Source organism: Rana temporaria, chromosome 5 (genome assembly GCF_905171775.1).
Source record: "Rana temporaria chromosome 5, aRanTem1.1, whole genome shotgun sequence".
NCBI lineage: Eukaryota > Metazoa > Chordata > Amphibia > Anura > Ranidae > Rana > Rana temporaria.
The window spans coordinates 425,998,571-426,019,579 of record NC_053493.1 but is presented as its reverse complement, the minus strand read 5'-3'; the positions used below and the strand labels follow the sequence as shown (position 1 = coordinate 426,019,579).

The following is a 21,009-nucleotide window of genomic DNA, read 5'->3' as shown; positions in this document are numbered from 1 at the left end:
TGTGAATGAATTACTCCACACTGCTCCACTCTGTACATTGTGGATGAATTACTCCACACTGCTCTACTCTGTACATTGTGAATGAATTACTCCACACTGCTCCACTCTGTACACTGTGAATGAATTACTCCACACTGCTCCACTCTGTACATTGTGAATGAATTACTCCACACTGCTCCACTCTGTACATTGTAAATGAGTTACTCCACACTGCTCCACTCTGTACATTGTGAATGAGTTACTCCACATTGCTCCACTCTGTACATTGTGAATGAATTACTCCACACTACTCGACTCTGTACATTGTGAATGAGTTACTCCACACTGCTCCACTCTGTACATTGTAAATGAATTACTCCACACTACTCGACTCTGTACATTGTGAATGAGTTACTCCACACTGCTCCACTCTGTACATTGTGAATGAATTACTCCACACTGCTCCACTCTGTACATTGTGAATGAATTACTCCACACTACTCGACTCTGTACATTGTGAATGAGTTACTCCACACTGCTCCACTCTGTACATTGTGAATGAATTACTCCACACTGCTCCACTCTGTACATTGTGAATGAATTACTCCACACTACTCGACTCTGAATGAAATACTTTGCACTGCTGCATTTTATTGTTGTCTTGTGTAGTAGTAGTTGATGTTCTACTCTTAGGAACAATTGTGACCTATGATACTATCTGACCTCACCTGGTGATAATGGATCTCGATTGTTGTCTCCACAGAAGACCTACAGCTGCTTTGGGTGTTTCAAGTTTGAATACGACTCTCACACTGTTATATCTCAGGTTGAAGAATGCATCCTGCTGCGACACCTAAATCCGGTAAATCCCAAACCATCGACCTGCATCAGTCCATTAGTATTAGTGTTTTCCTCAGTTGTTTGTTGTAGGTTGCTATAGGTTACAAGTGGACCTTTGTGTCTGTGTAACCTATCCTTCCATCAATGACCATATACATCGATCTGCCGTCAGTACATTATAACCCGTCCAGTCATCTACTGCACAGATTGGTGAAGGTACGCTGTGGTATCTGGCAACAAGCAGTCAGTAGCAGGTCCTTTAAGTCCTGTAAGTTGTAAGGTGGGGCCCCCATGGATCAGACTTGTTTTTCCAGCACATTCCACAGATTCTCGCTTGGATCGAGATCTGGAGAATTAGGAGGCCAAGTCAACAACTCAAACTCATTGTTGTGTTCCTCAAACCATTCTTGAAGTGATCAGACCAGGCCACCTCCTTTCATTGCTCCGTGCTCCAGTTCCCATTATAGGCTCTATTTGCTGTGGACACAGATCAGCGGTGGCACCCTGACCGGTCTGCAGCTACACGGCCCCATACAGCAATTTTGAGCTCCAGCAGCTCTTCCATTGGATCGGGCTACATAGACCAACCTCCCCCCCACCTCCATCATAGAGCTTTTCCTCCCCTCCTCCATCAATGATCCTTCCCTCCCCACCTCCATCAATGAGCCTTCCTTCCCCACCTCCATCAATGAGCCTTCTCTCCCCACCTCCATCAATGAGCCTTCCCTTCCCACCTCCATCAATGACCCTTCCCTCCCCACCTCCATCAATGAACCATCCCTCCCCACCTCCATCAATTAACCTCCCCTCCCCCACCTCCATCAATGAGCCTTCCCTCCTCACCTCCATCAATGAGCCTTCCCTCCCTCCACCTCCATAAATGAGCCTTCCCTCCCCACCTCCATCAATGAGCCTTCCCTCCCCCACCTCCATCAATGAGCCTTCCCTCCCCACCTCCATTAATGAGCCTTCCCTCCCCACCTCCATCAATGAACCTTCCCTCCTCCACCTCCATCAATGAGCCTTCCCTCCCCCCACCTCCATCAATGAGCCTTCCCTCCCCCACCTCCATCAAAGAGCCTTCCCTCCCCACCTCCATCAATGAGCCTTCCCTCCCCACCTCCATCAATGAGCCTTACCTCCCCACTTCCATCAATGAGCCTTCCCTCCCCTCCTCCATCAATGAGCCTTCCCTCCCCACCTCCATCAATGAGCCTTCTCTCCCCACCTTCATCAATGAGCCTTCCCTCCCCCACCTCCATCAATGAGCCTTCTCTCCTCACCTCCATCAATGAGCCTTCCCTCCCCACCTCCATCAATGAGCCTTCCCTCCTCCACCTTCATCATAGAGCCTTCCCTCCTCCACCTTCATCATAGAGCCTTCCCTCCCCACCTCCATCAATGAGCCTTCCCTCCCCCACCTCCATCAATGAGCCTTCCCTCCTCACCTCCATCAATGATCCTTCCCTCCCCCACCTCCATCAATGAGCCTTCCCTCCCCACCTCCATCAATGAGCCTTCCCTCCTCCACCTCAATCATTGAGCCTTCCCTTCCCCACCTCCACCAATGAGCCTTCCCTTCCCACCTCCATCAATGAGCCTTCCCTCCCCCACCTCCATCAATGAGCCTTCCCTCCCCCACCTCCATCAATGAGCCTTCTTTCCCCACCTCCATCAATGAGCCTTCCTCTCCCCACCTCCATCAATGAGCCCCCCCTCCCCACCTCCATCAATGAGCCTTCCCTCCCCACCTCCATCAATGAGCCTTCCCTCCCCACCTCCATCAATGAGCCTTCCCTTCCCACCTCCATCAATGAGCCTTCCCTCCTCCACCTCCATTAATGAGCCTTCCCCTTCCCATCTCCATCAATGAACCTAACCTCCCCACCTCCATCAATGATCCTTCTCTCCCCACCTCCATCAACAAGCCTTTCCTACACACCTCCATCAATGAGCCTTCCATCCCCACCTCCATCAATGAGCCTTCCCTCCCCACCTCCATCAATGAGTCTTCCCTCCCCACCTCCATTAATGAGTCTTCCCTCCCCACCTCCATCAACAAGCCTTTCCTCCTCACCTCCATCAATGAACCTAACCTCCCCACCTCCATCAATTAGCCTTCTCCTCCCACATCCATCAATGAGCCTTCCCTCCCCACCTCCATCAATGAGCCTTCCCTCCCCACCTTCATCAATGAGCCCCCCCCACCTCCATAAATGAACCTTCCCCACCTCCATCAACGATCCTTCCCTCCCCACCACAATCAATGAGCCTTCCCCTCCCCCACCTCCATTAATGAGCCTTCCCTCCCCACCTCCATCAATGAGCCTTCCCTTCCCCACCTCCATCAATGAGCCTTCCCTCCCCCACCTCCATCAATGAGCCTTCCCTCCCCACCTCCATCAATGAGCCTTCCCTCCCCACCTCCATCAATGAGCCTTCCCTCCCCACATCCATCAATGAGCCTTCCCCTCCCCCACCTCCATTAATGAGCCTTGGCTGTCCATGACCCTGTCTCCAGTTGGCCGGTTCTCCTCCCTAGGCCCACTTTTGGTTGGTCCTGACCACTGCAGACTGGGAACATCCCACACACCTAAACTGACCGGGCCGGGCAAGGAGAGCATTCATCAGAAAAGCAGCCAAGAGGTCCCATGGTAACTCTGGAGGAGCTGCACAGGAGCTGCACAGCTCAGGGGGGAGAATCTGTCCACAGGACAACTATTAGTGGTCTCTCCACAAATCTGCCCTTTATGGAAGAGTGACAAGAAGAAAGACATAAGAAGTCCTGTTTGTAGTTTGTGAGAAGCCATGTGGGGGAGGGGACACAGCAAACATGTGGGGGAGGGGACACAGCAAACATGTGGGGGAGGGGACATAGCAAACATGTGGGGGAGGGGACATAGCAAACATGTGGGGGAGGGGACACAGCAAACATGTGGGGGAGGGGACACAGCAAACATGTGGGGGAGGGGACACAGCAAACATGTGGGGGAGGGGACACAGCAAACATGAGGAAGAAGGGGCTCTGGTCACATGACACCAAAATTCAACAAAAAACGCTATGGGCCAGATTCTCATACATTCGCGCTGCTCCTGGGCAGCGGAATATATGAGATCTACGTTACACCGCCGCAGGTCTACAGGTTTACATCCTGATTCTCAGAACACTTACCTGTAAACTTGCGGCGGTGTAGCGTTAGATTGCTCGTCGCAAGCCCGCCCAATTCAAATGGGGCGGGCACCATTTAAATTAGGCGCGCTCCCGCGCCGAGCGTACTGCGCATGCTCCGTCGGGTAAATTACCCGACGTGCATTGCGCTAAATGACGTCGCCCCGACGTCATTTGCCTAGATGTATACGTAAATGGCGTCCAGCGCCATTCACGGACATCTTACGCAAACGACGTAATTTATATTGAATTCGACGCGGGAACGACGGCCATCGTTAACATTGGTTGCGCCTGCTAATTAGCAGGGGCAACCTTACGCGTCGGGTACGCTACGCAAACGACGTTAATTCGCTGCGTCGACCTCGCGTATGTTCGGGAATCGCCGTACTTACCTCATTTGCATAGACGACGGGGAAAAGCGACGATGCGACACCTAGCGGCGGGAAAAAAAATTACATTTAAGATCTGACAGCGTAACAGCCTTACGCATGTCAGATCTAATGGGTACCTATGCGCAACTGATTCTGAGAATCAGTCGCATAGATACCCGGGGCCAGATGAGGTGTTACGACGGCGCTAATGGTGTTGCGCCCTCGTAACGCCTTTGAGAATCTGGCCCCATGTGTGGGGGAAACTAACACTGCACATCACCCTGAACACACCATCCCCACTGTGAAACATGGTGGTGGCAGGATCATGTGGTGGGGATGCTTTTCTTCAGCAGGGACAGGGAAGCTGCTCAGAGTTGATGGGAAGATGATCACCAATGTAAAATAATATTTAATAAAACCGATGTAAGTGTCCACCTGCTGGATGAAGTGAAACTGGAGAACTGATACCAGGAAGGACTGATTCCATATTTTTGGTTTGAAACTTAACAGATAACTCAACACACAGCCATTCATGTCTAAACCACTGGCCACAAAAGTGAGGACACCCCTAAGTGAAAATGTCCAAATTGGGCCCCAAGTGTCAATATTTTGTGTGGCCGCCATTATTTTTAACCCTCTTGGGCATGGAGGTCACCAGAGCTTCACAGGTTGTCACTGGAGTCCTCTTCCCCTCCTCCATGATGACATCACAGAGCTGGTGGATGTTGGAGACCTTGCGCTTCTCCCCCTTCCCCCCACAGATGATCAATAGGGTTTAGGTCTGGAGACACGCTTGGCCAGTCCACCACCTTTACCCTCAGCTTCTTTAGCAAGGCAGTGGTGGTCTTGGAGGTGTGTTTGGGGTGGTTATCATGTTGGAATACTACCCTGCAATCCAGTCTCTGAAGGGAGGGGATCATGCTCTGCTTCAGTAGGTCACAGTACATTTCGGCATTCATGGTCCCCTCAATGATCTGTAGCCCCCCAGTGCCGGCAGCACTCATGCAGCCCCAGACCATGACCCTCCCCCCACCATGCCTGACTGTAGGGAAGACACACTTGTCTTTGTCCTTCTCACCTGGCCCCTCCCCCCCCACACACGCCTGACACCATCTGACACCATCTGACACATGAAAAGATATAATAAAATATGTACAGAAATGTGAGGGGTGTACTCCGAGCGTGAACAGGATCGGAGATTTTCTTCCATATTTGTTTCTTTCTTTTAATTTTGACAAAGCATCTGTGTAATGTGATCTCCCCTCCTCTCTCTTTAGGGACGTAAGACTCGGAGGAACACTCTGTGTAAGGAGGTGGAGATGAAGGTCACTGGGAAGACGATTGGGGTGTACAGCTTCCTGAGGAAGGAGTGAGAGGGGTGAGTGTGATGGAGATCTTGGAGTGACTCGGGAGGATTGAATCCGGTGATGATTGGGATCCGAGAGGATTGGATCCGGTGATGATTGGGATCCGAGAGGATTGGATCCGGTGATGATTGGGATCCGAGAGGATTGGGTCCGGTGATGATGGGATCTGGGAGGATTGGATCTGGTGATGATTGGGATCCGAGAGGATTGGATCCGGTGATGATTGGGATCCGAGAGGATTGGATCCAGTTATGATTGGGATCTGGGAGGATTGAATCCGGTGTTGATTGGGATCCGGGAGGATTGGATCCGGTGATGATTGGGATCCGAGAGGATTGGATCCGGTGATGATTGGTGTGAAGGATGTCAGTGTAAATCTCCCTGCTTGGTTCATGTGTCACAAGCTATTGACATGTTAATGACCCTTCCTCAGCCAGCTCCCTAGTTCAAATGGTAATTGATTTATTGTGTGTGGGAAGGAGACCGGCCTTACTGTTTACAATGATTAGATAAGGGGCTCATGTTAATTATTCTGATTGCTTCATTGTGGTCAGGCTGTTACACCTAGTAATTAACTCCGCTGATGTCTTTATCTAAAGAAACATGTCTGCATGGTCGGCTCCGACTTGTCTCCTATAATCTGTATGGGAAACCCCACTGTGTGAGGGGGGCGTTCCTAACAGGCTGTAACCACATATAAGCTGAGTTTTTGTGTCAATAAAGTGTCTTGTTCCAGCAGTAAGCTTGTCTCATGTGTGGCTTTCTGGGCGATTCCAGGGATATCCCTCCTCGTGGAATATTGGGGTGATTGTCGTTATGGGAAGAAGGGAACGTTGACGGGGATATCATACCGATACCGTCACAATTGGTTGGTAGCAGCGGGATTTTTCCCTTCTATTCCCCTTCACACCCGGATTCCAAGCAGACACTGGAAGAACTACTGGAAGTTTGTGGAAGGATTGCTAGCAACAAAACCAAGCGGGTCATCATAGCAGAATTAATGGAGCTAGACCAGGAGGACGGGATTGCAGCAACGCCAGCAGTACAAGAGATGGAGACACCAGTGATTCAGGAGGAGGAATCGCCAGCCAACAAGCTAATGAGAGAGAAGCTAGCGTGGTTCGGCCCGAACCCAACGCCGGATGTGGTTCTGAAAGTGATGGACCTGTTAGCGGAGGAGGCTAAACAAATAAGGGACGCAGAACTACAGAAGGATAAACAAATAAGGGACGCAGAACTACAGAAGGATAAACAAATAAGGGACGCAGAGCTACAGTTAAAACTGGCAGCAGTCCAACAAGCAGCCGCACCTTCTACGAACAGTGAGTACAGCACAGCAGACGCAAGGAAGATTCCGTTTAGCGCTTTTAAAGCTTTTGATGAAAAGGACTGTGAAATTGATAACTACCTGGCAGACTTTGAGCGACAATGTAACCTGCACCGAATTGCTAGAAGAGAGTGGGTTGCAATATTGTCAGGCAAACTGTCAGGCAAAGCTTCTGATGCTTTCCGGACCGTGCCAGATCAGGATATTCATAGCTACGCCCGGGTTAAAGAAGCGCTCCTGGCTCGTTATGCAGTAACCCCAGAGTCCCACCGACAGAAGTTCAGGGACTCACGCAAAACCACGAAAGACTCTTACGCAGAATGGGCATGCCAGCTGTCCCTGTCGGCCTCTAACTGGGTTAACAGCAGCCAGGCCACCACCGCAGAGGACATTTTGCAACTAATGCTCCTGGAGCAATTTTACAATCACATCCAGACGGATGTCAAAGATTGGGTGAGAGATCGCAGGCCCATGACTCTACCAGAGGCCGCGAAGTTGGCGGATGAATATGCGGATACTCGCAAGACAAACCAGGTCACACCACGGGTACAACCTCCACAACCAACGGCGCCCTCACACCCACCAGCCGCTAGATACCAACCGCCTAACAGACCGATGACATCTAGCCCTCGCTACCCACGCCAGGAGGACAACGAACAACGCTGCTTCCGGTGCAAACAGTTGGGTCACTTCAAGCAGAATTGCCCCATGAACGACAACACCAGGTCAAATTGGTCTCAACCTGGGTACCGCCCACCAGCAGCAGCCCATTGTGTAGACTCGGCTTGGGATCTCCAGGAGCTGGGTCCGGAAGAACCATTGGGCACCCCTTACGAAGCCCTCATGGTACAATCTGTTATTACGGACAACAGGGAACACCATTGTCAGCTGGTCATGGGCGACCGCCATGAGCCGGAGGGGCCTTGGAGGGAGCTGGGCAGAAAGAGGCACCGCCAGCTACCCTCCAAGAAGAAGAGGTCCTGGAAGTCATATAACCAGCGGACCTGGGAGGAGAAGAAGCGACTGGAGGAGATGGAATCGCAGCGGGCGCCCCAGATGCGGGCCGAGATGTTCGCCAAGGGCCCACCGGTGGCCCCTTACACCACCACCCAGTTCCTGATGATGAAGGACCACGTGGAGAGCCTGCAGGACATGAGCAAGCAGGATCTGATCCGTGAGTACATAGAGCTGGAGGAGTGCATAAGCCGCATGGAGGAGGAGAACAACCACCTGAGGTCACAGCGGGCTGACCCCCCCAGGCTCCATGAACTGGAGATGGAGCTGGAGAAGCTCAAAGAGGAGAACCGGCGGCTGCGGAGGGAGCAGGGGGTGGCTGACCTTATGGGGCTCTGAGTCCCCTCTCCCCCCCCCCCCCGGACTCTGAGCACCAGTGCTACAGCATTTCAACAAATATAACTTTTTCTTTTTATGAATCTCCTGTGATTGTCACTTCAGAGCCATAACCTGCCCCCTCCCATAGCGGGACACCTAGACGGCGGCGCACAGACCCATTCGCTGTCTTCACACTGACTTCTGGTGACTTTGCAGATCGCACAAAGACTTGGGGACTGACCGGCGTGTGATCTGACGACCCGGTAGCATACCTGAGTCGGAAGCAGTTACCAATGGAGGTCAGTCACGCCAAACGGAGTTAACCTCGGACTAAAAGCTCTGAACCCGTCAACCCTACTGGACCAGGGAAGGTCCAACCGGGTTTGCCGGAGCAGGGAGAAAAAGGGGGGCCATTGTGAAGGATGTCAGTGTAAATCTCCCTGCTTGGTTCATGTGTCACAAGCTATTGACATGTTAATGACCCTTCCTCAGCCAGCTCCCTAGTTCAAATGGTAATTGATTTATTGTGTGTGGGAAGGAGACCGGCCTTACTGTTTACAATGATTAGATAAGGGGCTCATGTTAATTATTCTGATTGCTTCATTGTGGTCAGGCTGTTACACCTAGTAATTAACTCCGCTGATGTCTTTATCTAAAGAAACATGTCTGCATGGTCGGCTCCGACTTGTCTCCTATAATCTGTATGGGAAACCCCACTGTGTGAGGGGGGCGTTCCTAACAGGCTGTAACCACATATAAGCTGAGTTTTTGTGTCAATAAAGTGTCTTGTTCCAGCAGTAAGCTTGTCTCATGTGTGGCTTTCTGGGCGATTCCAGGGATATCCCTCCTCGTGGAATATTGGGGTGATTGTCGTTATGGGAAGAAGGGAACGTTGACGGGGATATCATACCGATACCGTCACAATTGGGATCCGAGAGGATTGGATCCGGTGATGATTGGGATCCGAGAGGATTGGATCCAGTTATGATTGGGATCTGGGAGGATTGGATCCAGTGATGATATGGACATGGTTGGGTAGGAGTAGTAGGTAGGACAGTATGGACATGGTTGGGTAGGAGTAGTAGGTAGGACAGTATGGACAAGGTTGGGTAGGAGTAGTGGGTAGGACAGTATGGACAAGGTCGGGTAGGAGTAGTAGGTAGGACAGTATGGACATGGTTGGGTAGGAGTAGTAGGTAGGACAGTATGGACAAGGTCGGGTAGGAGTAGTAGGTAGGACAGTATGGACAAGGTTGGGTAGGAGTAGTAGGTAGGACAGTGTGGACATGGTTGGGTAGGAGTAGTAGGTAGGACAGTATGGACAAGGTCGGGTAGGAGTAGTAGGTAGGACAGTATGGACATGGTTGGGTAGGAGTAGTAGGTAGGACAGTATGGACAAGGTTGGGTAGGAGTAGTAGGTAGGACAGTATGGACAAGGTCGGGTAGGAGTAGTAGGTATGACAGTATGGACAAGGTTGGGTAGGAGTAGTAGGTAGGACAGTATGGACAAGGTTGGGTAGGAGTAGTAGGTAGGACAGTATGGACATGGTTGGGTAGGAGTAGTAGGTAGGACAGTATGGACATGGTTGGGTAGGAGTAGTAGGTAGGACAGTATGGACAAGGTTGGGTAGGAGTAGTAGGTAGGACAGTATGGACAAGGTTGGGTAGGAGTAGTAGGTAGGACAGTATGGACATGGTTGGGTAGGAGTAGTAGGTAGGACAGTATGGACAAGGTTGGGTAGGAGTAGTAGGTAGGACAGTATGGACAAGGTTGGGTAGGAGTAGTAGGTAGGACAGTACGGAAAAGGTCGGGTAGGAGTAGTAGGTAGGACAGTATGGACAAGGTCGGGTAGGAGTAGTAGGTAGGACAGTATGGACATGGTTGGGTAGGAGTAGTAGGTAGGACAGTATGGACAAGGTCGGGTAGGAGTAGTAGGTAGGACAGTATGGACAAGGTTGGGTAGGAGTAGTAGGTAGGACAGTGTGGACATGGTTGGGTAGGAGTAGTAGGTAGGACAGTATGGACAAGGTCGGGTAGGAGTAGTAGGTAGGACAGTATGGACATGGTTGGGTAGGAGTAGTAGGTAGGACAGTATGGACAAGGTTGGGTAGGAGTAGTAGGTAGGACAGTATGGACATGGTTGGGTAGGAGTAGTAGGTAGGACAGTATGGACAAGGTTGGGTAGGAGTAGTAGGTAGGACAGTATGGACAAGGTTGGGTAGGAGTAGTAGGTAGGACAGTACGGAAAAGGTCGGGTAGGAGTAGTAGGTAGGACAGTATGGACAAGGTCGGGTAGGAGTAGTAGGTAGGACAGTATGGACATGGTTGGGTAGGAGTAGTAGGTAGGACAGTATGGACAAGGTCGGGTAGGAGTAGTAGGTAGGACAGTATGGACAAGGTTGGGTAGGAGTAGTAGGTAGGACAGTGTGGACATGGTTGGGTAGGAGTAGTAGGTAGGACAGTATGGACAAGGTCGGGTAGGAGTAGTAGGTAGGACAGTATGGACATGGTTGGGTAGGAGTAGTAGGTAGGACAGTATGGACAAGGTTGGGTAGGAGTAGTAGGTAGGACAGTATGGACAAGGTCGGGTAGGAGTAGTAGGTATGACAGTATGGACAAGGTTGGGTAGGAGTAGTAGGTAGGACAGTATGGACAAGGTTGGGTAGGAGTAGTAGGTAGGACAGTATGGACAGGGTTGGGTAGGAGTAGTAGGTAGGACAGTATGGACAGGGTTGGGTAGGAGTAGTAGGTAGGACAGTATGGACATAGTTGGGTAGGAGTAGTAGGTAGGACAGTATGGACATGGTTGGGTAGGAGTAGTAGGTAGGACAGTATGGACAGGGTTGGGTAGGAGTAGTAGGTAGGACAGTATGGACATGGTTGGGTAGGAGTAGTAGGTAGGACAGTATGGACAGGGTTGGGTAGGAGTAGTAGGTAGGACAGTATGGACACGGTTGGGTAGGAGTAGTTGGTAGAAAAGTATGGACAAGGTTGGGTAGGAGTAGTAGGTAGGACAGTATGGACATGGTTGGGTAGGAGTAGTAGGTAGGACAGTATGGACAAGGTTGGGTAGGAGTAGTAGGTAGGACAGTATGGACAAGGTTGGGTAGGAGTAGTAGGTAGGACAGTATGGACATGGTTGGGTAGGAGTAGTAGGTAGGACAGTATGGACAAGGTTGGTCAGGAGTAGTAGGTAGGACAGTATGGACATGGTTGGGTAGGAGTAGTAGGTAGGACAGTATGGACAAGGTTGGGTAGGAGTAGTAGGTAGGACAGTATGGACAAGGTTGGGTAGGAGTAGTAGGTAGGACAGTATGGACAAGGTTGGGTAGGAGTAGTAGGTAGGACAGTATGGACATGGTTGGGTAGGAGTAGTAGGTAGGACAGTATGGACAAGGTTGGGTAGGAGTAGTAGGTAGGACAGTATGGACAAGGTTGGGTAGGAGTAGTAGGTAGGACAGTATAGACAGGGTTGGGTAGGAGTAGTAGGTAGGACAGTATGGACAAGGTTGGGTAGGAGTAGTAGGTAGGACAGTATAGACAGGGTTGGGTAGGAGTAGTAGGTAGGACAGTATGGACAAGGTTGGGTAGGAGTAGTAGGCAGGACAGTATGGACAAGGTTGGGTAGGAGTAGTAGGTAGGACAGTATGGACAAGGTTGGGTAGGAGTAGTAGGCAGGACAGTATGGACAAGGTTGGGTAGGAGTAGTAGGTAGGACAGTATGGACAAGGTTGGGTAGGAGTAGTAGGTAGGACAGTATGGACAAGGTTTGGTAGGAGTAGTAGGTAGGACAGTATGGACAAGGTTGGGTAGGAGTAGTAGGTAGGACAGTATGGACATGGTTGGGTAGGAGTAGTAGGTAGGACAGTATGGACAGGGTTGGGTAGGAGTAGTAGGTAGGACAGTATGGACAAGGTTGGGTAGGAGTAGTAGGTAGGACAGTATGGACATGGTTGGGTAGGAGTAGTAGGTAGGACAGTATGGACAAGGTCGGGTAGGAGTAGTAGGTAGGACAGTATGGACAAGGTTGGGTAGGAGTAGTAGGTAGGACAGTATGGACAAGGTCGGGTTGGAGTAGTAGGTAGGACAGTATGGACAAGGTTGGGTAGGAGTAGTAGGTAGGACAGTATGGACAGGGTTGGGTAGGAGTAGTAGGTAGGACAGTATGGACATGGTTGGGTAGGAGTAGTAGGTAGGACAGTATGGACAAGGTTGGGTAGGAGTAGTAGGTAGGACAGTATGGACAGGGTTGGGTAGGAGTAGTAGGTAGGACAGTATGGACATGGTTGGGTAGGAGTAGTAGGTAGGACAGTATGGACAAGGTCGGGTAGGAGTAGTAGGTAGGACAGTATGGACAAGGTCGGGTTGGAGTAGTAGGTAGGACAGTATGGACAAGGTTGGGTAGGAGTAGTAGGTAGGACAGTATGGACAAGGTTGGGTAGGAGTAGTAGGTAGGACAGTATGGACAAGGTCGGGTAGGAGTAGTAGGTAGGACAGTATGGACAAGGTTGGGTAGGAGTAGTAGGTAGGACAGTATGGACATGGTTGGGTAGGAGTAGTAGGTAGGACAGTATGGACAGGGTTGGGTAGGAGTAGTAGGTAGGACAGTATGGACATGGTTGGGTAGGAGTAGTAGGTAGGACAGTATGGACAAGGTTGGGTAGGAGTAGTAGGTAGGACAGTATGGACAAGGTTGGGTAGGAGTAGTAGGTAGGACAGTATGGACAAGGTTGGGTAGGAGTAGTAGGTAGGACAGTATGGACAAGGTTGGGTAGGAGTAGTAGGTAGGACAGTATGGACAGGGTTGGGTAGGAGTAGTAGGTAGGACAGTATGGACATGGTTGGGTAGGAGTAGTAGGTAGGACAGTATGGACATGGTTGGGTAGGAGTAGTGGGTAGGACAGTATGGACATGGTTGGGTAGGAGTAGTAGGTAGGACAGTATGGACATGGTTGGGTAGGAGTAGTGGGTAGGACAGTATGGACATGGTTGGGTAGGAGTAGTAGGTAGGACAGTATGGACAGGGTTGGGTAGGAGTAGTAGGTAGGACAGTATGGACAAGGTTGGGTAGGAGTAGTAGGTAGGACAGTATGGACAAGGTCGGGTAGGAGTAGTAGGTAGGACAGTATGGACAGGGTTGGGTAGGAGTAGTAGGTAGGACAGTATGGACAAGGTTGGGTAGGGGTAGTAGGTAGGACAGTATGGACGAGGTTGGGTAGGAGTAGTAGGTAGGACAGTGTGGACTTGGTTGGGTAGGAGTAGTAGGTAGGACAGTATGGACATGGTTGGGTAGGAGTAGTAGGTAGGACAGTATGGACAAGGTTGGGTAGGAGTAGTAGGTAGGACAGTATGGACAGGGTTGGGTAGGAGTAGTTGGTAGGACAGTATGGACATGGTTGGGTAGGAGTAGTAGGTAGGACAGTATGGACAAGGTTGGGTAGGAGTAGTAGGTAGGACAGTATGGACAGGGTTGGGTAGGAGTAGTAGGTAGGACAGTATGGACAAGGTTGGGTAGGAGTAGTAGGTAGGACAGTATGGACAAGGTTGGGTAGGAGTAGTAGGTAGGACAGTATGGACAAGGTTGGGTAGGAGTAGTAGGTAGGACAGTATGGACAAGGTTGGGTAGGAGTAGTAGGTGGGACAGTATGGACATGGTTGGGCAGAATACGGGGGATGGGATGGGTGGGCAGAATACGGGGGATGGGATGGTTTTGGGATTAGGAATCGGCCCTCATTCTCCACACTGATTATTTCTCTTTCTTTTCAGCTCCAGTCTAGAGGTTGGATGAGAAGATCCTGAATCCCGGATAGTGGGGAAGATCCCGTATGCCCCTCCCCCGTCCTCCTCCTATAATCCTCTGTATCTGTATATAGTATAAGAGAACCTCCCTATGAATATTGGGGTCACAGTCCATAGCAGAGTGTGATGTACGGAAGGTCACACTATTGTAGGGTGGGAATCAGAGACGTGACAATGAGGCCACCAGAGATCCATCTTTGTGTCTATGGAGAGCTGAAATCAGCCGCCCCACCCCCTATATCCTATCCCCCACCTCCTCTGGGAGTGTCTAATTACTGTCTGTGCTGGCCCAGCTACTGTGCCTCTCCCCTCACATCCCTACATACCATTTATGTCACTGCTGGGGGAGGATTAAAGGGGAATTTTGAGTGACAGCTCTGAGCTATTTGGGCTGCTAACATCTTAGATGGCGGCACCCAGCAGCAGCTCTGTACTATGTCTGCAGTCTCTGATCATCTCCTGTACTATGTCTGCAGTCTCTGACCATCTCCTGTACTATGTCTGCAGTCTCTGATCGTCTCCTGTACTATGTCTGCAGTCTCTGATCGTCTCCTGTACTATGTCTGCAGTCTCTGATCATCTCCTGTACTATGTCTGCAGTCTCTGATCATCTCCTGTACTATGTCTGCAGTCTCTGACCATCTCCTGTACTATGTCTGCAGTCTCTGATCGTCTCCTGTACTATGTCTGCAGTCTCTGATCGTCTCCTGTACTATGTCTGCAGTCTCTGATCATCTCCTGTACTATGTCTGCAGTCTCTGATCATCTCCTGTACTATGTCTGCAGTCTCTGATCATCTCCTGTACCATGTCGGCAGTCTCTGATCATCTCCTGTATTATGTCTGCAGTCTCTGATCATCTCCTGTACCATGTCGGCAGTCTCTGATCATCTCCTGTATTATGTCTGCAGTCTCTGACCATCTCCTGTACTATGTCTGCAGTCTCTGACCATCTCCTGTACCATGTCGGCAGTCTCTGACCATCTCCTGTACTATGTCTGCAGTCTCTGACCATCTCCTGTACTATGTCTGCAGTCTCTGATCATCTCCTGTACCATGTCGGCAGTCTCTGATCATCTCCTGTATTATGTCTGCAGTCTCTGACCATCTCCTGTACTATGTCTGCAGTCTCTGATCATCTCCTGTACTATGTCTGCAGTCTCTGATCATCTCCTGTATTATGTCTGCAGTCTCTGACCATCTCCTGTACTATGTCTGCAGTCTCTGATCATCTCCTGTATTATGTCTGCAGTCTCTGATCATCTCCTGTACTATGTCTGCAGTCTCTGATCATCTCCTGTATTATGTCTGCAGTCTCTGATCATCTCCTGTATTATGTCTGCAGTCTCTGATCATCTCCTGTACTATGTCTGCAGTCTCTGATCATCTCCTGTATTATGTCTGCAGTCTCTGATCATCTCCTGTATTATGTCTGCAGTCTCTGACCATCTCCAATACTATGTCTGCAGTCTCTGACCATCTCCTGTACTATGTCTGCAGTCTCTCACCATCTCCTGTACTATGTCTGCAGTCTCTGATCATCTCCTGTATTATGTCTGCAGTCTCTGACCATCTCCTGTACTATGTCTGCAGTCTCTGACCATCTCCTGTATTATGTCTGCAGTCTCTGATCATCTCCTGTACTATGTCTGCAGTCTCTGACTGTCTCCTGTATTATGTCTGCAGTCTCTGATCATCTCCTGTATTATGTCTGCAGTCTCTGACTATCTCCTGTATCATGTCTGCAGTCTCTGATCATCTCCTGTATTATGTCTGCAGTCTCTGATCATCTCCTGTACTATGTCTGCAGTCTCTGACTGTCTCCTGTATTATGTCTGCAGTCTCTGATCATCTCCTGTATCATGTCTGCAGTCTCTGACTATCTCCTGTATCATGTCTGCAGTCTCTGATCATCTCCTGTATCATGTCTGCAGTCTCTGATCATTTCCTGTACTATGTCTGCAGTCTCTGATCATCTCCTGTACTATCTCTGCAGTCTCTGATCATCTTCTGTACTATGTAACTTAGAAATAAAGAAAACTTAACTTGTGACAAATCCTTTATTAAAAAAAAAAATATATCACCCCAAAACGTCCTTTGTTGTAAACCCTTCATCAATCAAGATGGCCGCCTTCCGCCAACTCGCTGAATAAAGGAACCTGATGGTCCCAGATCCTGATGGTACCTCCCCAAGCTGTCATCAGGTCTATAGGGAAAGGAACTACTACCTTGAAAATATATGATGGACTTTATAGGCACTGAGATACACATACAGTGATTGAATTAAAATGTAAGTATTTTTATTACAGAAAAAGAGTGTGTGACTTATATCTAACAGACAATGGCCCAGATTCAAGAAGCAATTGCGCCTGTGTAACCATAGGTTACACGGCGCAATTGCTGACTTGCTCCGGTGTAACGAGTGCTCCTGATTCAGCCTAAAACTGACTGCAGCCTAAAATCTGCGCGGCATAAGGCTCTTATGCCTCACAGATTTTAGGCTGCATTCTTGCGGGGGCCGCTAGGGGGCGCTCCCATTGTGGTCAACGTATACTATGCAAATTGCATACTAACACTGATTCACAAACTTGCGCGGGCCCCGCACAAGCCAGGTACGGAGTTTCCGTACGGCAACTTTAGCGCAAGGCTGCCCCTTCTAATAGTAGGGGCAGCCAATGCTAAAGTATAGCCGCCGCTCTTGCGATGTGAAATTTGAATTTCACGTCGTTTGCGTAAGTGATTCGTGAATGGCGCTGGACGCCATTCACATTCACTTTGAAGCAAATGACGTCCTTGCGACGTCATTTGCCGCAATGCACGTCGGGAAAGTTTCCAGACGGAGCATGCGCTCTAAGCTCGGCGCGGGAGCGCGCCTAATTTAAATGATTCCCGCCCCCGGCAGGATCATTTACATTGCGCGCGCTTACGCCAGGGGAAATTTGCCGGCGCGCCCTCGCAATTTACGGAGCTACTGCTCTGTGAATCGAGGGCAGCGGCGCAAATTTGCGGGGGCGCAGGGCAAAATCGTTGCCCTGTGCCTCCGTAAGTTTAGCGCAAAACTATGCTGAATCTGGGCCATTATCTATATTGTGATTGTCTTTTAAAAAACTACAGTATGTGTCTGTTTTCCATAAAAAAAAAAAAAATTGTAACAAAATACTTAAATTGTAATTGAATTGTGTGTGTCTCAGTGCCTATAAAGTTCATTACATATTTTCAAGGTAGTATTTCCAATCTAATTAGGATGTGGCACATTTCTATCAATTTTGTATCCACAGTGCCCCCCTGTGGGCATGTCATCAGTAATTCACCAGCAGCTCTCCTTGGAACCAGTGACAGCAGGAAGCCTCATAACTTACTAATAAAGCCTCAGGTAGAGGAGAAGGTAATAAAGCCTCAGGTGGAGGAGAAGGTAATAAAGCCTCAGGTGGAGGAGAAGGTAATAATGCCTCAGGTGGGGGAGAAGGTAATAAAGCCTCGGGTAGAGGAGAAGGTAATAAAGCCTCAGGTGGAGGAGAAGGTAATAAAGCCTCGGGTAGAGGAGAAGGTAATGCAGCCTCAGGTGGGGGAGAAGGTAATAAAGCCTCAGGTGGAGGAGAAGGTAATAAAGCCTTAGGTGGAGGAGAAGGTAATAAAGCCTCAGGTGGAGGAGAAGGTAATAAAGCCTCAGGTGGGGGAGAAGGTAATAAAGCCTCGGGTAGAGGAGAAGGTAATAAAGCCTCAGGTGGAGGAGAAGGTAATAAAGCCTCAGGTGGAGGAGAAGGTAATAAAGCCTCAGGTAGAGGAGAAGATAATAAAGCCTCAGGTGGAGGAGAAGGTAATAAAGCCTCAGGTGGAGGAGAAGATAATAAAGCCTCAGGTAGAGGAGAAGGTAATAAAGCCTCAGGTGGGGGAGAAGGTAATAAAGCCTCAGGTGGGGGGGAAGGTAATAAAGTCTCAGGTAGAGGAGAAGGTAATAAAGCCTCAGGTGGGGGGGAAGGTAATAAAGCCTCAGGTGGGGGAGAAGGTAATAAAGCCTCAGGTGGGGGGGAAGATAATAAAGCCTCAGGTAGAGGAGAAGGTAATAAAGCCTCAGGTGGGGGAGAAGGTAATAAAGCCTCAGGTGGGGGGGAAGGTAATAAAGCCTCAGGTGGAGGAGGAGATAATAAAGCCTCAGGTAGAGGAGAAGGTAATAAAGCCTCAGGTGGGGGAGAAGGTAATAAAGCCTCAGGTAGAGGAGAAGGTAATAAAGCCTCAGGTGGGGGAGAAGGTAATAAAGCCTCAGGTGGGGGGGAAGGTAATAAAGCCTCAGGTGGAGGAGAAGATAATAAAGCCTCAGGTAGAGGAGAAGGTAATAAAGCCTCAGGTGGGGGAGAAGGTAATAAAGCCTCAGGTAGAGGAGAAGGTAATAAAGCCTCAGGTGGGGGAGAAGGTAATAAAGCCTCAGGTGGGGGAGAAGGTAATAAAGCCTCAGGTGGAGGAGAAGATAATAAAGCCTCAGGTAGAGGAGAAGGTAATAAAGCCTCAGGTGGGGGAGAAGGTAATAAAGCCTCAGGTGGAGGAGAAGGTAATGAAGCCTCAGGTGGAGGAGAAGGTAATAAAGCCTCAGGTGGGGGGAGAAGGTAATAAAGCCTCAGGTGGGGGGAGAAGGTAATAAAGCCTCAGGTGGAGGAGAAGGTAATAAAGCCTCTGGTAGAGGAGAAGGTAATAAAGCTTCGGTAGAGGAGAAGGTAATAAAGCCTCAGGTGAAGGAGAAGGTAATGAAGCATCAGGTGGAGGAGAAGGTGATAAAGCCTCCGGTGGAGGAGAAGGTAATAAAGTCTCAGGTGGGGTAGAAGGTAATAAAGCCTCAGGTGGGGGAGAAGGTAATAAAGTCTCAGGTGGGGGAGAAGGTAATAAAGTCTCAGGTGAAGGAGAAGGTAATAAAGCCTCAGGTGGAGGAGAAGGTAATAAAGCCTCAGGTGGAGGAGAAGGTAATAAAGCCTCAGGTGGAGGAGAAGGTAATAAAGCCTCAGGTGGAGGAGAAGGTAATAAAGTCTCAGGTGGGGGAGAAGGTAATAAAGCCTCAGGTGGAGGAGAAGGTAATAAAGCCTCAGGTGGGGGAGAAGGTAATAAAGCCTCAGGTGGAGGAGTCGGTAATGAAGCCTCAGGTGAAGGAGAAGGTAATAAAGCCTCAGGTGGAGGAGAAGGTAATGAAGCCTCAGGTGGGGGAGAAGGTAATGAAGCCTCAGGTGGGGGAGAAGGTAATAAAGTCTCAGGTGGAGGAGAAGGTAATAAAGCCTCAGGTGGAGGAGAAGGTAATAAAGCCTCAGGTGGAGGAGAAGGTAATAAAGCCTCAGGTGGAGGAGAAGGTAATAAAGCCTCAGGTGGAGGAGAAGGTAATAAAGCCTCAGGTGGAGGAGAAGGTAATAAAGCCTCAGGTGAGGGAGAAGGATGGAAAGTCTCAGGTGAGGGAGAAGGATGGAAAGTCTCTAGTGTGTGAGAAGGAAACAATGAGGTTTCTGCCATGTAAAGGTGACAGTGACAAGTTCCTTTTCCTCTGATGTTTTGTCTTCATTAAAGCCCTATGCCACCCAACCATGTTTTTTTTTTTAAATGAACACAAGTCTGCCATCACGTGTCACTCACTGGCGTCTCTTCTGCTTCCGGTCTGTGCCCGTCAATGACTGGTCCCTTTGTTGTGATGTCATCACACCCCGATAGTCTTCTGGAGCCTGAGAGAACCTCTCCTCTAGACAGCCAATAGTCACCCAGGCAGAGAAATGAAGAAGGACCTTCCCACTCATATAGTTGAGGAAGGGAAGGTCAAATGAAGAAGGACCTTCCCACTCGTATGGTTGAGGACGGGAAGGTCAAATGAAGAAGGACCTCCCCACTCGTATGGTTGAGGAAGGGAAGGTCAAATGAAGAAGGACCTTCCCACTCGTATGGTTGAGGACGGGAAGGTCAAATGAAGAAGGACCTTCCCACTCGTATGGTTGAGGACGGGAAGGTCAAATGAAGAAGGACCTTCCCACTTGTATAGTTGAGGAAGGGAAGGTCAAATGAAGAAGGACCTTCCCACTCGTATGGTTGAGGAAGGGAAGGTCAAATGAAGAAGGACCTTCCCACTTGTATGGTTGAGGAAGGGAAGGTCAAATGAAGAAGGACCTTCCCACTCGTAGAGTTGAGGAAGGGAAGGTCAAATGAAGAAGGACCTCCCCACTCATATGGTTGAGGAAGGGAAGGTCAAATGAAGAAGGACCTCCCCACTCATATGGTTGAGGAAGGGAAGGTCAAATGAAGAAGGACCTCCCCACTCGTATGGTTGAGGAAGGGAAGGTCAAATGAAGAAGGACCTCCCCACTCGTATGGTTGAGGAAGGGAAGGTCAAATGAAGAAGGACCTCCCCACTCGTATAGTTGAGGACGGAAGGTCAAAGAGCAGAAGCTGAGGGTTTCTTGGTAGGATGAAGGACAAGCTGCATTGCCTGAGGCTGTATTCTGGTAATATGAAGGAGAGAAGAGAGACCTGCAAGTGAAAGTCCGGAATGTTATAAGTCATTTATTATTTGCTGACCTGGGAATATGTCTGAACTCCTTCACTGGGGGAAAGGAATTGGGGATCCCGTTTTCTCTGGACTCGGCATGGTGATCTCTGGAGCCTGAGAGAACCTCTCCGCGGCACAGCCAATAGAAAGTGTCCACGTCTCCCAGGAAGCTAAGTGAAGGATCCTCCCACTCTGTTAGTTGAGGGAGAGGGTTCCCATTTCCTCGGGACTTGGGTATAGCATGTGGAAGTCACAGCGGCTGTGAGCAGGGCCGGATTAACATGGGGGCTGATGGAGCTGCAGCTCCAGGCCCCTT

General features: G+C 49.7%; 1 protein-coding gene across 1 annotated transcript in view; it reads left to right on the top strand.

The window, feature by feature from the left end:
- Positions 1–14,691, top strand: part of LOC120941739 (retinoic acid receptor responder protein 2-like) — a 38,749-nt gene extending 24,058 nt beyond the window's left edge. Inside the window, exons 4-6 of the mRNA XM_040355366.1 lie at positions 743–841; positions 5,637–5,737; positions 14,154–14,691. Of these exons, the coding sequence (XP_040211300.1) occupies positions 743–841; positions 5,637–5,732 (195 nt within the window). The 3' untranslated portion in view covers positions 5,733–5,737; positions 14,154–14,691. The remainder of the gene's footprint in view (positions 1–742; positions 842–5,636; positions 5,738–14,153) is intronic.
- Positions 14,692–21,009: the final 6,318 nt, after the last annotated feature.